Source organism: Parasteatoda tepidariorum, chromosome 7 (genome assembly GCF_982258835.1).
Source record: "Parasteatoda tepidariorum strain Cologne lab strain chromosome 7, Ptep-v5.0, whole genome shotgun sequence".
NCBI classification, from domain to species: Eukaryota; Metazoa; Arthropoda; class Arachnida; order Araneae; family Theridiidae; genus Parasteatoda; species Parasteatoda tepidariorum.
In genome coordinates this window covers 77,265,083-77,287,423 of record NC_141761.1, presented here as the reverse complement: position 1 = coordinate 77,287,423, position 22,341 = coordinate 77,265,083, and the positions used below count along the sequence as shown (strand labels likewise).

Genomic DNA, 22,341 nt, shown 5'->3' with positions numbered 1-22,341 from the left:
CCATTAAATTTTTGTATAAAATCAATTTTAAATATGTCTTCAATTTTTGTAAAAAATCAATTTCAAATCTGCCTCAGAAGATAAACTACGGACATTAGTGATAAAAATATCTCTCTAAGTCAATAAAACAAGATTATTATTTTACTGTGTTTGATTTATTTGAAATACATGACATTTTTTACTTTATTTTTTTTTACGTATTACATAAGATCAAGTTCCAGAAATGTTGAGACAAAAATTTTGTTCAGTCAAACAAAAAATATATATATTGGATTTATCATTGTAAAAGAATTGGATAAAATTCTTCGCATAGCACTTACCTCTCGATATTACGAGCTAAAAACAGAAAGAATTCAATAAAACTCTTTCATAGACATTTTTCTCATAAATACTATTTTCAATAAAACAGAATTCAATATAAAATCTTTTTCGTGCTTTTAAAATCTTAAATCGCAATACATGATACTGTGCAAGTAAATCCTTATTCTTCTTCTATTTGAATATTATCTTCCAAGGATAATAGTAGAATTTCAGCGAAGAACATTCTATGCCCTTAAAAATTGTTAAAATTGTTTCGATTGAAATCAAGAGGCAATTTAGAACGCTATTTGTAAGTTTACATTTCAATATTAAATGTCTTTAGTTTTATTATTATGCAGAAATCTGTTTATCTTCAAATGTAAGAGCTGGAAAAAAATAAAGAAGACTTTAAGATTAAGAGATGCGAAATAAGGATGTGGAAGCTAAAAGAGAAAATTAAAACTTTCATTAAAATATTGCTTTTTAACCACGTATATTTAATGATAATAAAAAGCAAAATATTTTTTACGTAGGTAAATAAAGTCTAAGGTTTTTTGTACTCTTGAATATTAAAATTTTGGTAAAATAATTTAATAAATTATGAATATTTTTAGGGTTTCAATATCTTTTAATACAAAAACTATTTAATTATTGTTATTACAAGATCTTTACTAATTATAATTATGTAAAAATAATACATAATATGTTATAATAAATTTCCCAAATATGGATTCTGCTGTGAAAAAAAAGTTTGATTTATTGCTTTGAATGTTGAGGGTAGTATAAATATTTAAAACACTGCATCTGAGGTGAAGGAGTTATAAGAGTCCCTTGTTTTATCATTTCAGTACAACGCAACAAAGCAATAAAACTATAATGCACGTAGTTAAAATTACTCTTATTAATGTGATATGTAAGCGTGTAAAAAATTTGAAAAGATCCAGATTTTTTCCTTAATCTTTATTGAAATAAGTAAAACGAATAATTTTTTTTTCAAATGGTTTTATTACGAATTTCAAGTTTTGTTCTTGATAAACTGTATTCATGTTATTGAAAAAGATCATACAGTCTATTATTGGCACTGAAAGGAGTTCCAATATGATCACAGCAAGAAGCCATGTACTAATTCAAAGTTAGCTGCCAAATGAAAGAACGAAACCTTCACCCAAGCCACAACTAATGACAAAACCAATTAGAACTATTGTTGCTCAAACATTCTGCAGTCGTCTATGCTAATTTACAATCCAGTGGTCTTTAACGACTCGTTTCCGTTTTTGGAGATTTTCCTCTTGGCTGTAGTTAGTCGCAAATGCAATGCAAGATTTTATTTCCAATAAAATTTGTTACCTAACTTTAGAAAAAGACGAATATCAAGTTTTTTGTTATTACTATTTAAGAAAATGTCACACAGGAGAGCGGATCGTTAAAAGCCCCTGGATTGAAAAATTGCACCCGGGATTCTCATCTAATCGGTGAGCTTTTTAAAAGAAATAAAATAAAAATTAAAACAGAATGTATTTGACTAAATTTTGTTGTCAGGTGAAAATATTTCGACAATTTCATTTTTTTCTCTATTCGAAATATACTTAAACAGTCAAACTTGAAATCTGGATTTAAAAAACAATTATGTAGTGCAAAAACTAAAAAGTTGAACATTCTTTTTTTTTGTAATATTCTGGTGAATCAAGAGATATTTAAAAAGATTCATAGATATTCTTTCCCACGGATGTATTGCAAGAAATACATTATTTGAAGAAATATTGTTTTCCAAATCTCTTTAAACTACAATTAAAGCTGTTGATGCCTTTTCCGTATTGATAGATATTCTCAGATTAATATATTCCAAATTTAGATATGTGTATAGATATTAAATGTTGTGTTCGAGAGTGTTGCGTTGAAAACCGTATCAGATCAGGATGCAATGTTTATTGAAGTAAAAATATTTTTTAAAGCTTTATTTATAATAAACATTATCGAGAAATAATTTTGAAAAGAGGAAACACATTATAAAAAATATAGATTTGTTCCTAAAAATACAATTTTTTAGCTTATTCAAAAATATATAAGCGTATAAAAATATTAAGATTTACTAAAAATTATAAGTGACATAACTTTATAAAGCTTTTGTAATTACACATAATCGAAAATTAGTTTTGTAAAGATAAAAACATATTAAATATATAAAATATAGATTTTGTCTTAAAAATACATCATTTTTGAACAATTCTTTTTTAGCTTACCAAAAAATAAAACATTCATTTTGTATTTTAAAATGTTTCTCCTATAACTCAAACATTATTTCTTAAGTAAAATTCTAATGCTGAATTCCAAATACTAGCATTTATGATGTTTACATATATTCTAGAGATAAAAGCAAGCACTTAAATAAGTCGACTTAGTATTAGAACTTTGCTTCATTCTAGTTTTTGAGTTTCGAACTTTTTAAAAACGTGTGATTACGTATCTTGAAATAGTTCTTCATAATCTATGCATTAAAAAAATATATGCATGGAAAGTTATACATATTTTAAATTTTGAATCATATTCTTGACGTTTGAGAGTATTGACGTTTGAGTGTATATTAATATTTATGCATTTACAAACTTAAGAGAAATCTGCTCTTCTTTAAATAAAAATATTTAAAATTTTTCGTTTCTAAAAATATTCTTTTAAAAAAATATGCATAGTCATAATTTACATCAGTTTGATTCTTAACTATTTACATGAAATAGCTTAACTTCGATGATTTAAATGATTTCATACATAAACTATATTTAATACTAGTCAGCGTTTCTCATTTTTTTCCACTAAAAAACGCGCTGTATTGGAAAATAAAATTTCGAAAATTTTTTACTTATTTTTTATATTTCACATACAATTTTTCAAGCTTATTATTTTTACAGTACACTACACATTTAGTCACGTATGTAAAAAATATAGTTTTCTGAAATAGCTAGTAAAATTTTATTTTTAACTTAAAAATGTGTCATTATTTATTTAAAAAAAAAAATTAATTTTTAATATATGAAATAATTATTTCTCGATGCTGCAGTTTTTATTTATAAAGCATATGAAACATTTTTCATTCAAAACAATCTCAGATAATGATTTTCAAGGCGTATTTTAGTCTATTTATCAATTATGTGCAAAAAATGTGGATAAAGAGGATTATTTAGTATATAATTAATACGCGTAATTGCTTACATATTATATAGTAGATAGTTACGTTGTTGGATAAAATAAGACTAATTTATACTCATTTATCTGAAACACATATTTTTAAATGTATGGAGCTTAAAAAAATAAACGAACCACTCTGAATAACTTTTGATCTAATGATCGCATCTTTACATTCTAGGACTCAATATTAATGGTTTGAGGGGGTGATCTTCAATGTGCAAGATAATTAGCGTAGATGGTATTTTAAGTTACCAAATCAGTCACAAAAATTAGTATAAAAACTTTAGCGTTATTTATCTAGAATGGTGCTAAAGATAAAAATAAGAGCACGCTTTTTTAAATTTTAAATTTGCTCTCTGTTTAATTTTATTGAAGTTAATACAAAAAGAAATATTTGAGAAAAAATAGGAGAAGGAAATTTCCCTTTTTTTGCTACGTACTTTAAAGGTTGAAAGATTTTAGATACTGAGGCATCGAAACCTTCATTAATCGATTTATAATTTAAAAACATAATTTTTTAATAATTTGCTTCATTTTATACAGTCGAAATACTTTTAGAAATTGATTATCAAAATTTGCTTTAAAGATGTAGAATTGAATATGCAGTATTTTTTCAAATGGATGAAGCAAAAATCAGGTTAAAAAATCTTTTTTCTTCTAGAACCATCCATCAGTTTTACGCTTAGTATTATGGTACATTTCTATTCTGAAGAATCGGGAAAATATCTTAAAAATTTATTATTAAAATTTTTTTTTTGATTTCTTATAAATTATAAAATTAGTACAACTTTAGCATTTTTAGCCATTTATAGATTTTGAGCTTTAATCAGTGATTCATTAACTTATTTCAAAGTAATCTTGCACGATACTTCTTAATAACGGAACCCTTTCCATAACTCTATATGTCTATATTTGAACATAAATTTTTGGTTTTTAATTTTAATTACACGAATAAAATATTAAAATGTATCAAATCCGAAAAAATCTAGACGTATTTCTTTTATAAGCAAAATACCTTTAAAAACTTTTACAAAAATTATGTTAAAATTTCATTTTTTAAAATCTATAAGGAAACTTTAATTTTTAAAAGATTTGTGGAATATTCAATTTATTAAATTACGCAGATTGATTTTTCAAAAATAAAAACAGATTATCTGTTTATGTCCGAGGCGGAAAACAATAGGTCCATCGTAAATGTTAAAAACTACTGAAAGAAAACTGAAAAATATTAATACTTCACCCTTTGTATATATATTGTAATAATATAATTTTCATTTTATCATTATTTTGTATTAGTTTAAGTGAAAATAAGTAAGAAATATATTTAGCAATTTAATAATTTATGGTTATAAAATACAGCATGAAAACACCAGTGTTTTTTTCTCAGTTAAAGGTAATATCTTCAATACATAGGGCACTTCCAGGAAATATTTACACTTTTTTGCAGTTATTTAGATCAGTTATTTACTATCAAAATTTCTGAAATTTACAATATCAATTATTGATAAATTTTTGAGTACGAATAAAAAATTTTAAATTATTTTTCTCAGATTTTATATTTTAATACAAATCTAATTCCGAATTTTTTAGTTACTCTTTGACTTTTTATTATTATTATTATTATTATAATATATATATATATATATATATATATATATATATATATATATATATATATATATATATATATATATATATATATATATATATATATATATATATATATATATATATATATATATATATATATATATATATATATATATATATATATATATATATATATATATATATATATATATATATATATATATATATATATATATATATATATATATATATATATATATATATATATATATATATATATATATATATATATATATATATATATATATATATATATATATATATATATATATATATATATATATATATATATATATATATATATATATATATATATATATATATATATATATATATATATATATATATATATATATATATATATATATATATATATATATATATATATATATATATATATATATATATATATATATATATATATATATATATATATATATATATATATATATATATATATATATATATATATATATATATATATATATATATATGGGTTGTAATAATTGGAGAGTCAGAGAAAAGTATATAAAAGGGATATCGATGTTCCTTCTGCTTTAAAAAGTTTACACACAGCTAAAAATAAAAGGATGAATAAAGATAGATTAATAATAAATAAAGACTAATAACAATTTTCCTTTTTATCTTGAAATATTATAAATTTCACGACGCATTTAATTACAATCTAATCAATCATTTTAGATGTTTTATTATCACAATAACATCAGTGTAACACATGATTCTCTCAATCAAAAGGAGGGTAAACTGATAACCAGTGCAATAATGTTTTTAACTTTTCTTGAAGGAAAAGCACTTTCTTTATTTTTAGTCTACCCCTGGATAACAAGATTTCGAAAAAACAAATGTGTAATTTCCTATTTTATCAAAATAATCTAAAAATACCACAAGATTTCCTTTGCACCCAAAGAAGAACACCCGGGAAAAAAGAATTCTTCAACTGTTTAAAGTAAGACACATCTCGCTTTTATAAGCACTCAAAACTCCATAAATTTGCAAGATTTGTCTGGACATTTTCCAGACACTCGTTTTTTATAATTATTTATAGATATCCAGGATGGCTTGTCATTTATCTTTGTGTCAACAACCACCCTTCCAAGGGATGTCAATGATTCTACAGTGTCATCTCCCGGATGACTGAAAAATCATTGAGTGCCTTTTGAAAGTGTCTGGCTATTTTAGGAGATGACCCTCTTGTGGAAGGTCTGCTTTACATATGAGGAGGATCCCGGATAAGATCTGCGCGTGGAGGATCTTCTTGAGAGGTTTGACATTAACACTTCAACAACACTCAGCCTTCACAACTATTTAGTGATCTTCGAATGAAGCGAAAAAAAGGTATATTTATTTTGGTGTAGGGCCTTTTAAACTGTGGTATTAATTTACCTTTGTCATTTGCAATTTAAGGTTAAGAGCTTAAGGTATATTGCTGAATATCTTAGGTTTGTTTATATTAAAGTGCAAATAAGTAAGAAACATAAACAGTTAATGGATTTTCGCTTCAGTCATTTAAGAAGTAGTTATGCACATTAAGAGAAATAAGTAAAAATTGTTTATTTGTTGAATGATGTTTTACTAAATGTGTTTCCGAACTAAGTTATTTCAAATGGAATGCAAATTATTTTTAACATTGCCTTGAAGAAATAATTGATTTTCTTATAAAATAAATAGACTATGTGCTATTTCTTTCTGGTAAAAATAAAAGGTAAATTATCTAACAATAATAAAAGAAATGTAATCGAAATGAAAAATAAAACTGTACAATTCTGGAAGCACTCGAAAAGCTGCAAATTCTAGTTCAGGCAATGATAACTTTTGAAAACATTGGAATTTGCGAAAAGTTAAAGGCATATTCTTTGTAACATTCATAGAATTAGTTGATATTGAACTGATAATTTTGGTAACCAAACGATATTATTATAGACATGAAAATCAGGTGAAAAAGATGAAAAGTCCGTGCATTCAGGTTAGACGGATAAATTACATATTATGATTCATTTTTTTCACATAAAAACCAAATTTTTTATAATTATCATCGGTATAAAAAAATTATACCTTATAAAATTGTTGTTTATTTGAAAAGCAACTCTTTTTCTCAATATTTAGAGGTCCTTTCCTACTACTCTTTAAAATTTAATTATTATTCCAAATTGAAGGATTAAAAAAAGGGATTGTTTCTTTAGAAAGTATTCCTATGATATCACCTTATTACGCAATATATTTTATTATCACAGGCATATTATTCTGGAGGCAAAAGGAGAAACTTGCCCTCTAATAACGGTTCATCAGCTTTTATTAAATTTGAAAATATCCCCCCAACAAACTATCCCTTCTTACTTTATGCATATTTTAAAAAAAAATATTTTCCTGATTTTTTAAAAAAATAAACAAAAAGGAATTTCAGATTAAGAAAAAAAAGTAAAGAAATAAAATACAATGCGAAAATTTGAGATTTCATGTGAGTGATATCTTGACTCATCTAATGATTTAAAAAAAAGATTTTAATTAAAATAGAATTGCAATTTAAATGGAATACAAACATTTTTATGAAACAGAAATTATATAACAATTCTATCAGCTTAAATGCTGTTAGTTGTTATTTATTTTAGTTCATACGCAATGTAATTTTTAAATTATAATGTATTTAAACACAGTGTAATAATTTTTATGGTCACCTTTTCTTTCTAGCAATTTTTTTTCACAATATAACATAGTGTTCAAATAATACAAAAAGTCACAGCACGTCAAATTTTCAATGTAATTAATTTAAAATTTAATTTCTGCTTTGTGAGAGACTTAGAAATATTTCTGGACAGACTGATGAATTCCTATGCTTAATATTTTGAACCTATCAAACGATTAAGTGATATAATTGTTGCGATACATTTCCTTTGAATCGTATTATCCATTTAGTATTACTAATTTTAAATAAATTTGAATATATTGTGTGAGTTTCTTTTTACCCTGGAGATGAAACAAATTTTGGAATTTAGCACAAGCTGAATAGAAGAATGGAAAGAGGCAAGCATTATCCAAATACATAAGAAAGGGAACATTACTAGCTGTGACAATTAGAGAGGCATAAACCTACTGTCCCTCCCACGAAATGTATTCTCAAGAGCTCTACTGAACCGCTTGAAACATGGAATTAAAAGACGCTTAAGCTCGTTTTCGTAAAGGAAACAACACCGTACGGTAAGCTTTTATTCTGCGAAATATTATTAAATAGTGTCTTGAATTTAATGCTCTTATCTACTTGAGTTTTATCGACTTTAGTGAAACCTTTGACTAAGTGAATCGAGACAAATTATGAGACATTTTAAATAATTATAAAATACCGAAACTTAAATCAATATATCCATATCATAGTAGTAAATCAATAGCAGAAATGGATGGGGTTTTACCGAATTTTTTAAAAGTAAAAACGGGTGTCAGGACCGGAATGTGTGCTATCTGGTCTTTTGTTCCTCCTTGTACTAACTGGATGTTTGCAAGAGACGTCGCCATAGATAAATCGTGGCATTTGTCGATTCAGAAGTCAATCGGATTCTACACGCGCATGATGTCGCTAACAAGTATCCATTTAAATCTGATTTAGATTGCAAGGTAGATATAATCACTTCTTTTCGAGCTTTAAGTACCTGATTGACTGGAATTTGATTAACAAATGCAGACCAAAGAAGAATGAGGTGAAGATTTTAATAATGTAATAGAAGATCTGAATTTTTCTGACGACACCGAGCTCACGTCATCAAGATCATCCGACCTTGAAAATACGACAATTATTTAATAAATATGCTGTACATAAAAAAAAAATCTCAACTATGAAAAAGGCAAAATCTTAAAGAAAATTAAAACTTGATAAAGACAAAATTGACAATATGAAAGAAATCGTGTATATGGATTCTGTCCTTGACAGCAAGAAATTTGAGAGTCGAGAAGTCCAGGCAGAAATTAAGAACATAGGCGTCTGAACAACACCTTTTAGAAACCTCGAAAATGTCTAGAATGTAACAAGCATTCAATACATGCCAAAAATTAAGATCCATAAGACAATTTTCTCAGAAATGTGTTATAGGGTTATGAAAAACGGTACCTTAGAACATTAGGCCTACGAAAACTTGCGGTTTTTTCATAAAATCTGACTCGAAACATTTTTCAAAATTTTTTGCTCTTATAAAATTCGAAACGAAACAATATTAGAAAAACGTAACAATAGAAGATGAAATCAATAAGAGAGGATATAGAAATAGACTGGACATTTGCTAAGATTGCCAAGAGAAAAAATCTCTTTCTTGGGCCCCTGATGGCAAGAGAAGACAAAAATGGAAGACTAAGAATGACTTATTAGTGTCAAACGAAAGCGGATTTTAAAAAGGAAAAAATTAAAGGGTAAAAGGAAGCCAGATCCCACCAAGTCAAAAACCGAGGCATGGAGAAATAGCCTAGCTGCCTTATGCGCCCAACGTCGCGAAGAGCCTAAGTAAGCTAGTAAGAAGAAGATATTTATAAATTTCAAATCTAAAATGTCACGATAAAATTATTAAAAACAATGTTAAAATTATTGCGCCTAATACAAAAAATAATAAAACATTTGTAATAAATTAGGATTAAACATAGTAAAAGCTTTAACATTTTCATAGTTATAACGCAGTCCTAAATCTAAAAACTGCATTGCCAAATTAAAAATATACATTACGATGAGTGTGATTATTTTTAACCTCAAACATCAAAAGTTTTAAATGAATAAAATTTGTAGTAACCTTTTTTAAACGTATTAGGCATAGGAACTCAGGGGAAGTGATCATATCATTTTAAACATCTTGATATTTTCGAAACATATTGAGTAAAAATGAAGATTCGTCATTGTACATTAAAATATATTTCCTTCAAATGAATTAATTGAGTTTCGTTGGCGAATGTCTCCCGAAGGAAGTTTTCAATTATTGTTGATACGAAAGTATTGTTACAAATGATTTTTTCATGATTTTTGTTTTACTCTACGGCAATGTTCATGATAAGAGTATTTAAATTAGTATCTAAACTTAATAACCCTTTTAAAATTAGTAAATAGTAACTAAAATATATTTATTTTCATTTAAGATTTGCATCACACTGGGTCCTATAAATGGGAAATGTGGCTGAAAAATCCTAAGCGAGAAACATTTAATGAGTATTTTTAGTAAACAAAATTTAAACAAGAATTTGAAAAAAAAGTTTGTATCTGAAGTTTTAATGGTAATTGAATAAAATGATCAGGTTTAAATTCTATCATAATAAATTTGGATACTTAATTTGCGAAACCAAGTTTTGGTCTAAGCGATAAAACGCTTTGAGATTTTTATTTAAGCACTTTTTGATTTTATTGTAAAACCGGGTAATGAAAAAAAAATTGTATTGGGTATCCGAGAAAAAATATAAAACAAATTACGTGTTTTGAGAGAATCACTGTTTTGAAAAATTTTTTGAACAAATAAATTCAGAAAAATACGTATCCCTATAAACCAAAAAGATTTCCGTCATTTATATTTAATTTAGCATTTCACCACATCAAAGTAATATTAAGTTAAAATGGTAAGAGACATGCAAAATTCTAACAAACTATTACCCAAGATAAAAATTGGGAAAGAAATTAAGCAATCTAATGTATATTTGTGATGAATTTCCTTCAAGATAATTTAATTAAAAATGTCAAACCCAAACCAGACATCAAAACTAAATCTAATTATCGCAATATCCAATTCCATGTTGTCACGCACGGTATTTAGAGCTCATATTTTATTACTCCATTCCATTGTTCGAAATACTTATTTTCCCTCCATCTTTGTCATTTAGCTTACCAATTGAAGGAAATTTTGCGAAAGTAAATTTAAGCGCAGTTTAAGTGCGGAATTTTATCTAATCACTTTTATTTCTTCCTCTAATTGCCATATCTACATTTCTCGCTTTGAAATATTCCTAATTTACCCCGCAATTTTCATTTCGAAAATGTGATTATCGCCTCTTATTCTTTTGTGCTGCATTTTATCTTATCCATCACTGCCATTGTTAAATATTTAATTTTTAATGGATCTCTGCCAAATGAAGTCCACTTTCACGTGACGTTTCTCATTTTTGTCCATTTAATGTGACATCCATTATTCAAATTACATGTTCTGGAACTTCCATCATACAAGAAACTGTTATGTTGACAGTGCTGATCGAATCAGTGTTAAGATATATAACAGAGATTAAGTAACGTAGTTGTCAATGTTCTTTTTCAACAGCAATAAATTCTCGGTTATTATAATGAGAATATTCCTTTTTTTTATTTTTTTCAAACACTCTTTCATTAACTGTGATTGAATAATTAAATTTTTATTGCTTAATTCAGTGATATAAAAGTGTACTGGTATTTAAGAAATGGGTCAGTAAAATTTTTTTCACTACTACAGTAAAATTTCTTCACTATTGAGATGTAATGCCTTTTAGATTTAGTTGTGTTCAACTTAGTTTTTTAAAAAAAATTTTTCTAAAGTTTTTTCTTTCTTCTCGTTTAAAAACTCTAGAGTCTAGACCTATGCACATTTAAAAAATATTTTTAAGTATTATTTTTTTATTGTTTTTATTATTTACATTGTTTTTTGTGTACTATTTTGTCATAATAAATATCTTTAATAAGTTAATATACAATTTAAATATGTTTTTATTGTTGTAGTTCATTTACGTCGCGCTAGAGCTGCCCAATTGGCTATAGGAGACGGTCGGGGAAACATCCCTGAGGATGATCCGAAGACATGCTATCACAATTTTGATCCTCTGCAGATACCGATCCCCGCTTTGGTAGCCCAGCTACCTGCATGTGAAGTCGATAACTTTACGGTAGAACAGTTTAACAAGGAAAAATACCGTACACCCTCGGTCCCTACGCAGAATTATCCAATTGGTCACCCACCCACACACTGACAGCAGCCAGTGATGTCTGACTTCAGTGATCTGCTGGGATCTGTCTTAACGATCTGTGGACTAATTAACCACTGTGAGACTAATTTAAATAAGAGCCTTGAGCGATGAAACTACAGGTTTTGACAATATGAATTAAGTATTATTCTTTTTGCTATTTATACTGCTGTGCAATTGAAAAAATAATGCAAGTGCTTCACGATTGATTCTGAGAAAAGTGATTTGACAAGTGGTTAGTTCTCCTATTGCAAATGTATGTGAACGGTAAATGGAATGTCAAAAAGCTCATAAAACAAAATTTAATTTTGAAATTTTTTTTCTTGAAGTATGTAGCTTACCTTACAAGGATGTCAAGTATATCAAAACCTCAATTATGAAATTTTTTTCGCTTACGTAGATTTTTCAATTGCACAGCAGTAGACAGTGAGCAAAAGGAAAAGAACACCTTAATAACTTTTGATCTATTGAGCAGATTTTAATGAACAAAGATTAGATCTTATTGATTCGGGGGTCTAACCTTAAAAATTCTTACTAGTTAGTACTTACGGTATTTAAAATTACAAAATTAGACACAAAAACGTACATTATCTAAAAAATAACTCTTTTTCTCAGAAGACTGAATATTTAACTCTCAAAAATATAAGGAGGAGGTAGCCCCAATCTGGAAAATATAGTTCCAATAGTTCGTTCAGAACTGCTGATGAAAGTTTTGACTTCATTCTAAATTTTACTTTAATGTATCTAGCCATTTGAAAGAGGATTCTTCAATTTTTTTTTGCTTCTCAAGAACTATTTAACCAAGTAACTTAATTTTGGTTTTTGTCATTTCTTATGACATAGGTAATGTACGATTAATATGTTGTAAAACTCTTTATACATTACAGTTTAAAATTCTTTCGAACGCTACCAAATTAAATAAAAAATGATAAATAGTTATAAAAATTATTTTTTGTAGAATTGTCTTTGAATAAACAAGTTTTACAATTGTATGCAAAAAAAAAAAAAAAATAACAATCGTGCTTTGTTCAAAATATTCAAGAGATATACACGTAAGAAATGAAATTAATAATATGGGTTGAAATTTTCAAAATTTTTGCTCCCTAAATTAATTGGACCATATTTCCTAGATTGTATTAGAGGCACAATATACAAATTCTGATAGTGTATCAAGAGGGTAGTATATTCAAATCAGAAGAGTATCATATTCAAATCAGTCGAATTAAAAAGGTTAGTTTAGAGGAAATACTTTTTTGTGTCTGATTTGTCACTTAAAATATTACCAGATCTAATGTATTAGCATATTTAAGGTTAGACTCCCTAGCAATTGAGAATGGATTTTAGTAAATTAATGAAATTAAAGTCGAACTATATAAAATATTAAAGTCTGTCTTTAAAACAAAAGTTAATTTGCTCATTTTTTTATTTTGCCTACTGCATAGCGTTTACATCCCAGGTTCTAAACAAGACCTTTAGGACTTACTGGAGAATTTATACAACTTAAAGAAGAAAATGGTTTTAAATATTGGGTGCACATTAAAACTAATTATTTTATTTCCTTCGTCTTCAATAGATGGCAAGCAGTTAATGTCATTATATTATTAATTTAGCAACTGATTGAGAAAAGGATTAGTTACTAATTATAGTGAAGACAACACCTTTGCCATCATAAAAATAATATTTCAGTAGTTTTGGACTTATAAAATTACCGGTTTAAAAGTTATTTTACACTCTACCTAGAAGTTCACAAATAATTATGTGCCTTTGTTAAAAATGGTACCCTTTTCAAATTATAGTGTAACAATTTTTCTTGTTCACACTAGCATCGTTATCTATATCATTAGAAAAAGCTTTTGAGACAGGCATTATATAAAAAAAGGGTTTTCTTAGGATGTGTTTAAAAAAAATTATGACCGATCAAAGGTTAAATGCCAACGTATACTGCCTATATCTCCATGTTTTATGGACGTCAGATTTTAGGAAAAACATTTTAGTAGACATGTCTTCCTAATTAAATATATTAATAGGCAAAATTATCAATAATTTAATAATCTTCAACGTATATATATTTGGATACTTTCAATGGACACTTCATATAAACTAAGACAGTGGCAACTCAATATTTTTAGAATGATCTGGTGATGCTACAAAAAGCATTTAGAACGAAAGTTGAAGTTATTGTCTTATATTTTATCAGAGCAGTACAGTTAACAGAAATCACAAATCTCACTCACAGCTAGACAAATCGTAAGATATTACCCATTACTAACTTAAATGGTTCCCATTATTTACGGAATTCATTTTGTAATTTTACCTACTTTGGGGGAGCTGCAAAATTGTTCACATTACTAACTTCAGTTAGATTTTATATCTCTCATCGGTCTATCCCTGCAATCGCAAGCTATAAAACGAAACTTTGAAATAATGTACTTCCTTTTTGGGGTATGAGGGCAAGCACTTCCACTAAACCTGGATCGGTCCTTATAAACACTTTGACGCAGAATTTTTACTGAAATTTTTTTTATTACTCTTTTCATTAAATTGTATTACATTACGTTAAAGAATGAAAAATACTATATTTAGTTTTTCAATAATTTATGATTATGATATTCAGCATGAATCACCGGTATCTTTTTATATGAGTTAAAGGAAATTTTCCAAGCACGGCTCACTTCCAAACAATAATTTTTCAAATTTATACTTCTTTGTAGTTAATTAGATGTAAGAGAAACAGTTATTCATGATTGAAATTTCTTTGATTTACAAAAACGATTATTGATAAAATTTTTAATGTGGATAAATTTTTTTCAAACTACTTTAAAGTTCCAAATATTTCTTAATTTCAAAATATAATTCTGATAACGAATCAGACTTTTTTTAGTAACGATTAGACTGTTTTCTTTAATTACAAAATAACAAAATAAATTTTTGTTTGCAATTAGAGCGCCCGAAAAATATATATGAAAGAGACACTAGTGTCCCATCTGCGCTAAAAGGTAAAATCTATATTTTATCAATAAAAAAGTTTAGCCGTATTATTTATTAAAAAAGAAACAACATTGCTTAAATTTTTTTCTTCTGAATAACGTCTTTTGAGTTACGCATTTTCACTGTTTAAAACTGAAAATTTGGCCACATCAGGCTTAGATGGTTCAATTTGTACTCAACATAAAAATTGTACCTGGAACAAAATAAAGGGAGACACCAATGTCTCATCTGTGTCATAGGGTTGAAGAAATATTTTATCAATAAAAAAAATTAAAAAAAACACCAAATGCGCCAAAACTTACACGATGTATTCGATCGAATTTAAATAATTGTTAAGGGTGCAATAAACGAAGATAGGTATTAATCTAACAGAACCATAAGCAAGCAATTGATACTATATTTCAATTTTTTGAAAACTATGATACCTATGGAAATATTCCGTAGCATTTGATGTTCGAATTTCAGGTCACTAGCTGATATGAATCTGAAGTAGCTAAACGGGATAAGCGAAGCAGGTATATATATGAGCACACTAACTCTTCCGTTTATAGACAGTTACAGCAGTGATTTCATTTTTCACTCTTGCTTTTTGAGTAAAATATTTTAAATGATTAAAACTGAGAATTTGTTCCATCAGGCTTAGATAATACTTCAAATTGTACTCTACACATCAGAAAAAGAATGCATAAAAGGGACACGGATAATCTTCGTCAAAGGATAAAGAAATATTTCGTGAATAAAAAAGCTCTGTTACAAAACAATATTACAGTAAACTTTTACCAAACATTTCGTATTATATTACTATTTTCTATACATTAAAAGAAATATATAAAGCTTCAACAGATATTCCAAAGCTTGAAAGCAATTCCAAAAGTGAAAGAATATTTCATTTTGTTTTTATTTACAGTAGTCATATTCAAGATATCAATAAAGCGATGGCCATCTTAGCGCTCTACTTCCTTTTCTAATCTACAATGTGTCAGTGAGTTGAAATGGAGGATGAATGTCAAGAGAAGTCATTCTTATCAGCTTCTGAATGACATACGCCAAGTGGTTTGAAATGACGAATGAGGAACACAACTTATGGCTAATGTAGCATTCGAATCAATGTATCGGAAGTGAAGAATCTTTTGAAAGCTGGATCCGAAAAGCCGTGGACACAAATCATTGGCGCAATTAGTTTCGGTTTCGGAAATGTGTCAATTTTTATGGATATATAAAATTTGAAATATTTGATACAGTAATGTCGCTTGCTAGGGGCAATGAATTATAGGATTTTACAGTGTTAGAACACTAAATATTCTTTTGAAATTATATTGCAATTAAATATTGCATCTAACTAGCTAAATACATGCTATTCTTGCTAGCCAAAATTAAAAGTAAACGCACAATTAATTTGTATTAATCATCACTATGCATTTATGCAGAAAACTGACATACATGTGCAATCGCAAGTAAAAGCTGATAAATTCAACTGCAACATTCGCTTATGGCTAATGTAACAGTTTTGTTTTTTTGTTTTCTTGGTCGTATGCCTGTTTAGACAGTGGGGGTGCGATTGTTCCTGTTTTTCAGTGGCCAGGACTTCGACTTCAGTCACGCCATTCACACAACCACAGTCCGTTTATAGAGCGGGTCACATTCACACACAAAGGAAAAAGGACATAGAACACACACAGGGAGATAGAAAGATCCATGCCTTTCCCAGGATTCGAATCCAGGACCTATCTGATGCAAGGACAGTTCCCTGCCCCCTACACAGTCCGGTCGGCTAATCTAACAGTGGAGTCAATATAACGGAAATGATAAATCTTTTAAAAGTTGAATCCAAAAAGAAGTGAGCACAAATCATTGGCCCAATCAGTTTCGGTTTCGAAAATTTATCAATTTTTATGGATAGGTAAAATTTAAAATGTTTGTTTCAAATTTGTCGCATTTTAGGAGCAACGAATTTCTGGATTTCACAATGTTATACACTAAAATATTCTTGAAATTATATTGCAATTTAATATTTTATATTATGACCGTCGATCAGATTCTGATCCTATGACTACGTTCAACTCCGTAGCCTTGTAGTGTTAAGCCTGATCCAGGAGAAAAGGGAACTCCTGGATCAAGTATTGGGAGAAATTAGCCTTCGTGGAGGACTTTTTGATGGAGCTAACCCGTATTAGTGTTACATGGAGTGGAAAACCTCCAGCAGTTAGCCTGATGGCAAAAAGATTCTAATATAAAATCCGTCTACCACTGGCGTTGTTTCGCTTCAGCAATGTGGTCAGTGCGAGCCGGGAGCAGAATTTGTATCAACCAGCCACCACTGGGATTTGAACTGGGTTCACCTCATTAGTGAGCAAACGCTCTATCTACTGAACTGAATATCCACTATTCTTACGGGGAAGATTAAAAATGAACGTGCAATAAATTGGTAATAAACACGTTAGCATCATGAGTTTATGATCAAATATGAAAGGCATACGTATCCACAATTTAACACTAAAATGATTCAATTTTGCTGTTTTTCTGATAACTTTAAAAAAAAAATGATTTACTTGTTCTAATAATGTAAAGTTAAATTAATCAAAAACACGATTAATAAAATTTAGAATCATTGGACACTGAAAATTATATTAATGCTCGCTGTCAACTTGTCAAATGATTCCACAGTATAGCCATAACTTTCAATTAAATTTGTACTAAATACGTAAATTATTTTGTTATTTTTCTATTCCACAGGACAAGTAAAATCATCTATTTTATTTGTTTTATTTCTTATTTGGTTGTTTATTCTATTTTAAAAAAATAGTCCCCTCGGGCATTACCTAAAAAATATAAACAAATAAATTGAACAGTTGAATTTACTTTCACCCTCTTTTTTTGTTCTTGCAACTTTATTGCCTACGCTTGCGAAAGGGAAAATTATCCACACACTTTTTTATTTCAATTACTAGTGATTTTAAATCATTTATGTTTTATGAAATCCGTTTAGAAAAGCATAATTGTAAAAAATAGAATTTTAAAGAGAGTTCTTAAACTATTAATTGTATGGCGTCACCTTAAGCTGATTTTGCTAAAGCTTACATTACGCAATCGATCAGATGTAAATACTTATTAAAAAAAGGTGCAATAAACGAAGATCGATTTTGATGAAACAGAGCGATAAGCTACAAAAAACTGATATTATGGTTAAATTATTTTAAAAACTTAACATCTACTAACAACATTCTAGTCAACATCTACTAGTAACATTCACTGTCCTAATTTCTGGTCCCTAGTTGAAACAGTTCTAAACGTGCGAAGAGAAGCAGACATATATACGCACAGCATGAAGAAAAAAATAACAGTTTACCCTGAATAGTTTTTGATATAATGATTGGATCTTCCCGTTCGAGAACTCAATCTAAATGTTTTGAGGGAGTAGACTCAAATATGCGTAATTAATTGATGCAGATGGCATTTTAACTTACGAACCAGAGTCAAAAGAATTTTGAATTGTAAGGCGTACAATTTTTTTCCGAATTCTAAAAGAATGAAATTTTATATAGCAGAATACAAAATTTGAGCGAAATCGGTCGAATAGTTCTTGAGAAATTAAATTTTATAAATACTACCTCTTTAAAATTCAATTTCTCAAGAACTATTCGATAGATTTAGCTCAAATTTTCTATTTTGACGTTTAAAATTGCATTCCTTAAAATTAAGTAAAAAATTGAATACCTTACTATTCAAATTCTTTCGATAATTTTGAAATCAAATAATAAAAAAAAAGGTTGGGACTCATGACAAAACTATTGGGATCATACTACCCCTTATATTTCTGGGGGTAAGAAATCCGAATAGGTCGAAAAAAAGGTATGTTCATTCTGAGAAAGCACGTTTTGGAATCTGATTTCGTAACTTAAACTATCGTCTGCAAGTATTAATTAGCCTATTTGGTCCCACCCTCGAACCTTTAAAATTCAGTTCCAGTTATCGATTAAAATAGAGAATTTGGCCACATAAAGTTGAGATTATACTTCAAATTGTACTCGACTTGTACCCTACTAATATTTTTTATTTTATACCAAAACAATAACGTAATAAATTAAAATATGTTTTGACATAATCATTCGTAGTGAGAAATTTAAAAACTAAATTAATTAACATACATGATTAAATACATTTTTTGATATTTACTTTAATATTCTTTAACTTCGTTTTCGAAAAAAAAGTTTTTTATACATTGTTTCTTTCATACAATAGGGGAAGACTATAAACAAAAAGTTGGAAGAAAAAATTAGCGATTATTTATAATTATGGATTTGTTATAACGCAAATTATCTTTTTATACTAAGGATATCTCCATACTGAAATACCATAAGTAACCATATAAAATAGAGGCGGAAATAATTATATTTAAACAGGGAAAAACTTAGTATCCAAGAAGCAATTTGTTATTCATTAAAAATCTGTTTTAAAAAGTCAAGTTTTCTGAAGTTTCAAGCTTCAAAATTTAAGTTTCAGTCTAATCTTCAGTAGATGTCGTTTTCTTTCAAAAGCACGCTCGTTAATCTTTGAAAAACACAAACTCTTAAAATTCGTAGTTATTTTTTTTTCAAAATATTCAAGTTGTCTTTTGATTTAATTTCTCCTTTGGGAGCAAAAACTTTTCTTTCTTTTTAAATAATTTAATTTAATCCGGAAAGAAAATCTAAAGAAAAGATACTACCTTTGAGTTGCTGGATGCGAATACTAAGTAGAAAAGCCACCTCAAGATTAAGTAGTATTTCATACTTCCAAATTACTTTCTTCAGTTAAATCTAGAAAGAAAAATTAAGCAATTAGGAACAAAGCTTGTAAGTGAGGAAAGAAGAAACTATTACTCTATTGAGATTTCATGTTTACAACTGGAAAAAAGCGATAAAAAGCTGTAAAAAGCTGTTTTCTGCTTAATTAATTATTTGGCTTACGCCCAAAAATGTAAAACAAACTTCAAAGTTAATGTTAGCATAATAAAAATTACAATATAATTGAGATTAATTGAAAATCATAGTAAAGTATCAATTTTACTAGTTATTTTTATCAATTCGTTCAAAAGCTACAATACACGATTGTCTTAATGTGTGAAGTAATGCAAATAAATTTTTTTAAAAAAAAATTACTTTTGATTTTGAAATTAATTTCATGCATAATCAATCAGTCACACTTGAAAATGCTTAAAACTAAATAATAATGAAAATGCTATGAATACAGTAATATACATGATCTGAATAATTGGAATAATTTATTGTTTCATTGGAAGTTCAGACACGAATCACGTTTATTTAAAACTTACATGGAATAAAAATGAAATAAAATATTTCTACCCACTTTATTCATAGCAGAATCAGTTTGAGTATCGATTTTTTTAACCTCATATGAGTACAAGAAAGACAGCATATATTCTTACCAGATATTTTTATAGTAATGAAAAAAGCACAAATTATTGTTAAAACATTTACTAAAACGCATATAAATTAATATTAATTTACTAAAAACATATTATGCAATTCATTGCTAGTTACAGATAAAGTAAATTATTAAGTGGAAATGTTGTGAAACTATAATTAACAAATACTGTATGAGGTACGAAAATTATTATTTTTAACATTGAGTAAATTAACAATGCCAAGTCTTAAAAAAAGCTCATCACGTTTAAAAGACAGAAGAGGGAGTTTTGATGCAGGTCAAAATTTATTGAGAAATAAATACACCCTTCATTTTTCATTTCTTTCTGGCAAAATGAATTTTTTTTTTTACTTCAATAAGCCAGTCTGTATCTAATTTTATAATTTTCTTCATTTCAGTGTTTTGTCCGATCAGGTGTAAAAATCGGAAAGTGGTTAAAAATTTAAAAAGCTATAAGTATTTTAACCACCATTTGGGAAACATTTGTTTTCTGTATTGGTATCAAGCAGATTTCTCGTGAGAAATTTGAGAGTTACTAAGCTGTTTTGGAACAGGTCAAAATTTTGATTGGATATAAAATCAATAAAATGATGTATAAATATAATAACTATAAAATGACGGTCTAAATTTTGTTTCTGGCAGGGGTCAATAGATGTTTGAAACTTGTACTGTCGACAATCAAAGGGATTCTGGTAAAACCTAAGCACTCTAGCTTGTGTGCATCGTTCTCTGATTCAGGTCCAAATTACGATCTGTGAATGTATGAATGGGTCCGTCCTATGAACGGGTGTGGCGCATGGTGTGGAAGAAGTTGAATTCCTGGCCATAGATGGCGCCACAGAAAACCAAAAAACGCTCACTCTGCCTTAAATTTGCTCGGTTTCACCAAGCTGGCTTACCCGTGTGGCAAGTGGCATTAGAACCAACCAACCACTTCAGCTTATTGGACAGGAGTTTAAACATCGAAAAATTATTAGAATTTGTATTAACTTTAGATGCAGGGCACTCGCGATGATCTGCCGAATCTAGTTAGTTGGAAAGTGGTTGGAGTTTCAATTTAAAAAAAAGAAAAATTATTTCGCTAATTGTATTGATCAGTAAAGGATTGAAGAAAGTGTTATCAATAAAGTGTCATTGGAGATTTAAGTGCTCTATTTAGTTGGAAAGTGATCGAAACTTTGATTTCATAATCCCACCATAACCAGCAATAGTAATAAAATAAGAAAGAGTACAAATATTATAGAAAAATATTATGGAAATGTGGTACATTATCACAATATTTTAATTTTGCATGGAAACAAACTAAAACCAATTTGTATTCTTAACTATCTCATTACTATCTCCCCATAACCTTAAACATTACCATTTTTAACTGGAATACTGTGATATGTATAACTCGTGAACATCTCATTTTTGATCTAAAAATGGAGGTCAACAGCATCAAACTTTAAACGTAAAAACATATCTAGTTTATTCATAAACTAAGAATGAATCAAATAACCATTAAGGTTTACTTATCAAAACAGTATGAATAAATGACTAGTAGCTAAGCTTATTTTAACAAAACTTTTACCATTTCACTAAGCGGCCATTTTCAACTTTTGTTTTTGGTATCAGGTAACTTATGTCGGAGTCATGAAACGTCATAATAGCAAGAAAAACATTGTTCGCGAATAGATGAGATGTTTTTCTGATTTCTATAGTCTTCTTGCAAGGGATGGATGGAACGAATCTTCGATTATTGTTCTTTTCCATTTCTACAGATTGGTCTCAACTGCAATTAAGTAAAAACTCCCCGAGATATGATAAAAAGAAAACAAAAACTGATCTTTTCGAACCCGT

At 27.9% G+C, this 22,341-nt stretch overlaps 1 protein-coding gene across 3 annotated transcripts in view; it reads right to left on the bottom strand.

The window, feature by feature from the left end:
* The window catches only part of LOC107457579 (uncharacterized), a 316,616-nt gene that overhangs the window by 72,316 nt on the left and 221,959 nt on the right, over positions 1–22,341 (bottom strand). For all 3 annotated transcript variants that reach the window (XM_087168090.1, XM_087168089.1, XM_087168091.1), the window contains one exon: positions 19,781–19,871. In XM_087168090.1, the coding sequence (XP_087024216.1) occupies positions 19,781–19,843 (63 nt within the window). In that variant the 5' untranslated portion in view covers positions 19,844–19,871. The remainder of the gene's footprint in view (positions 1–19,780; positions 19,872–22,341) is intronic.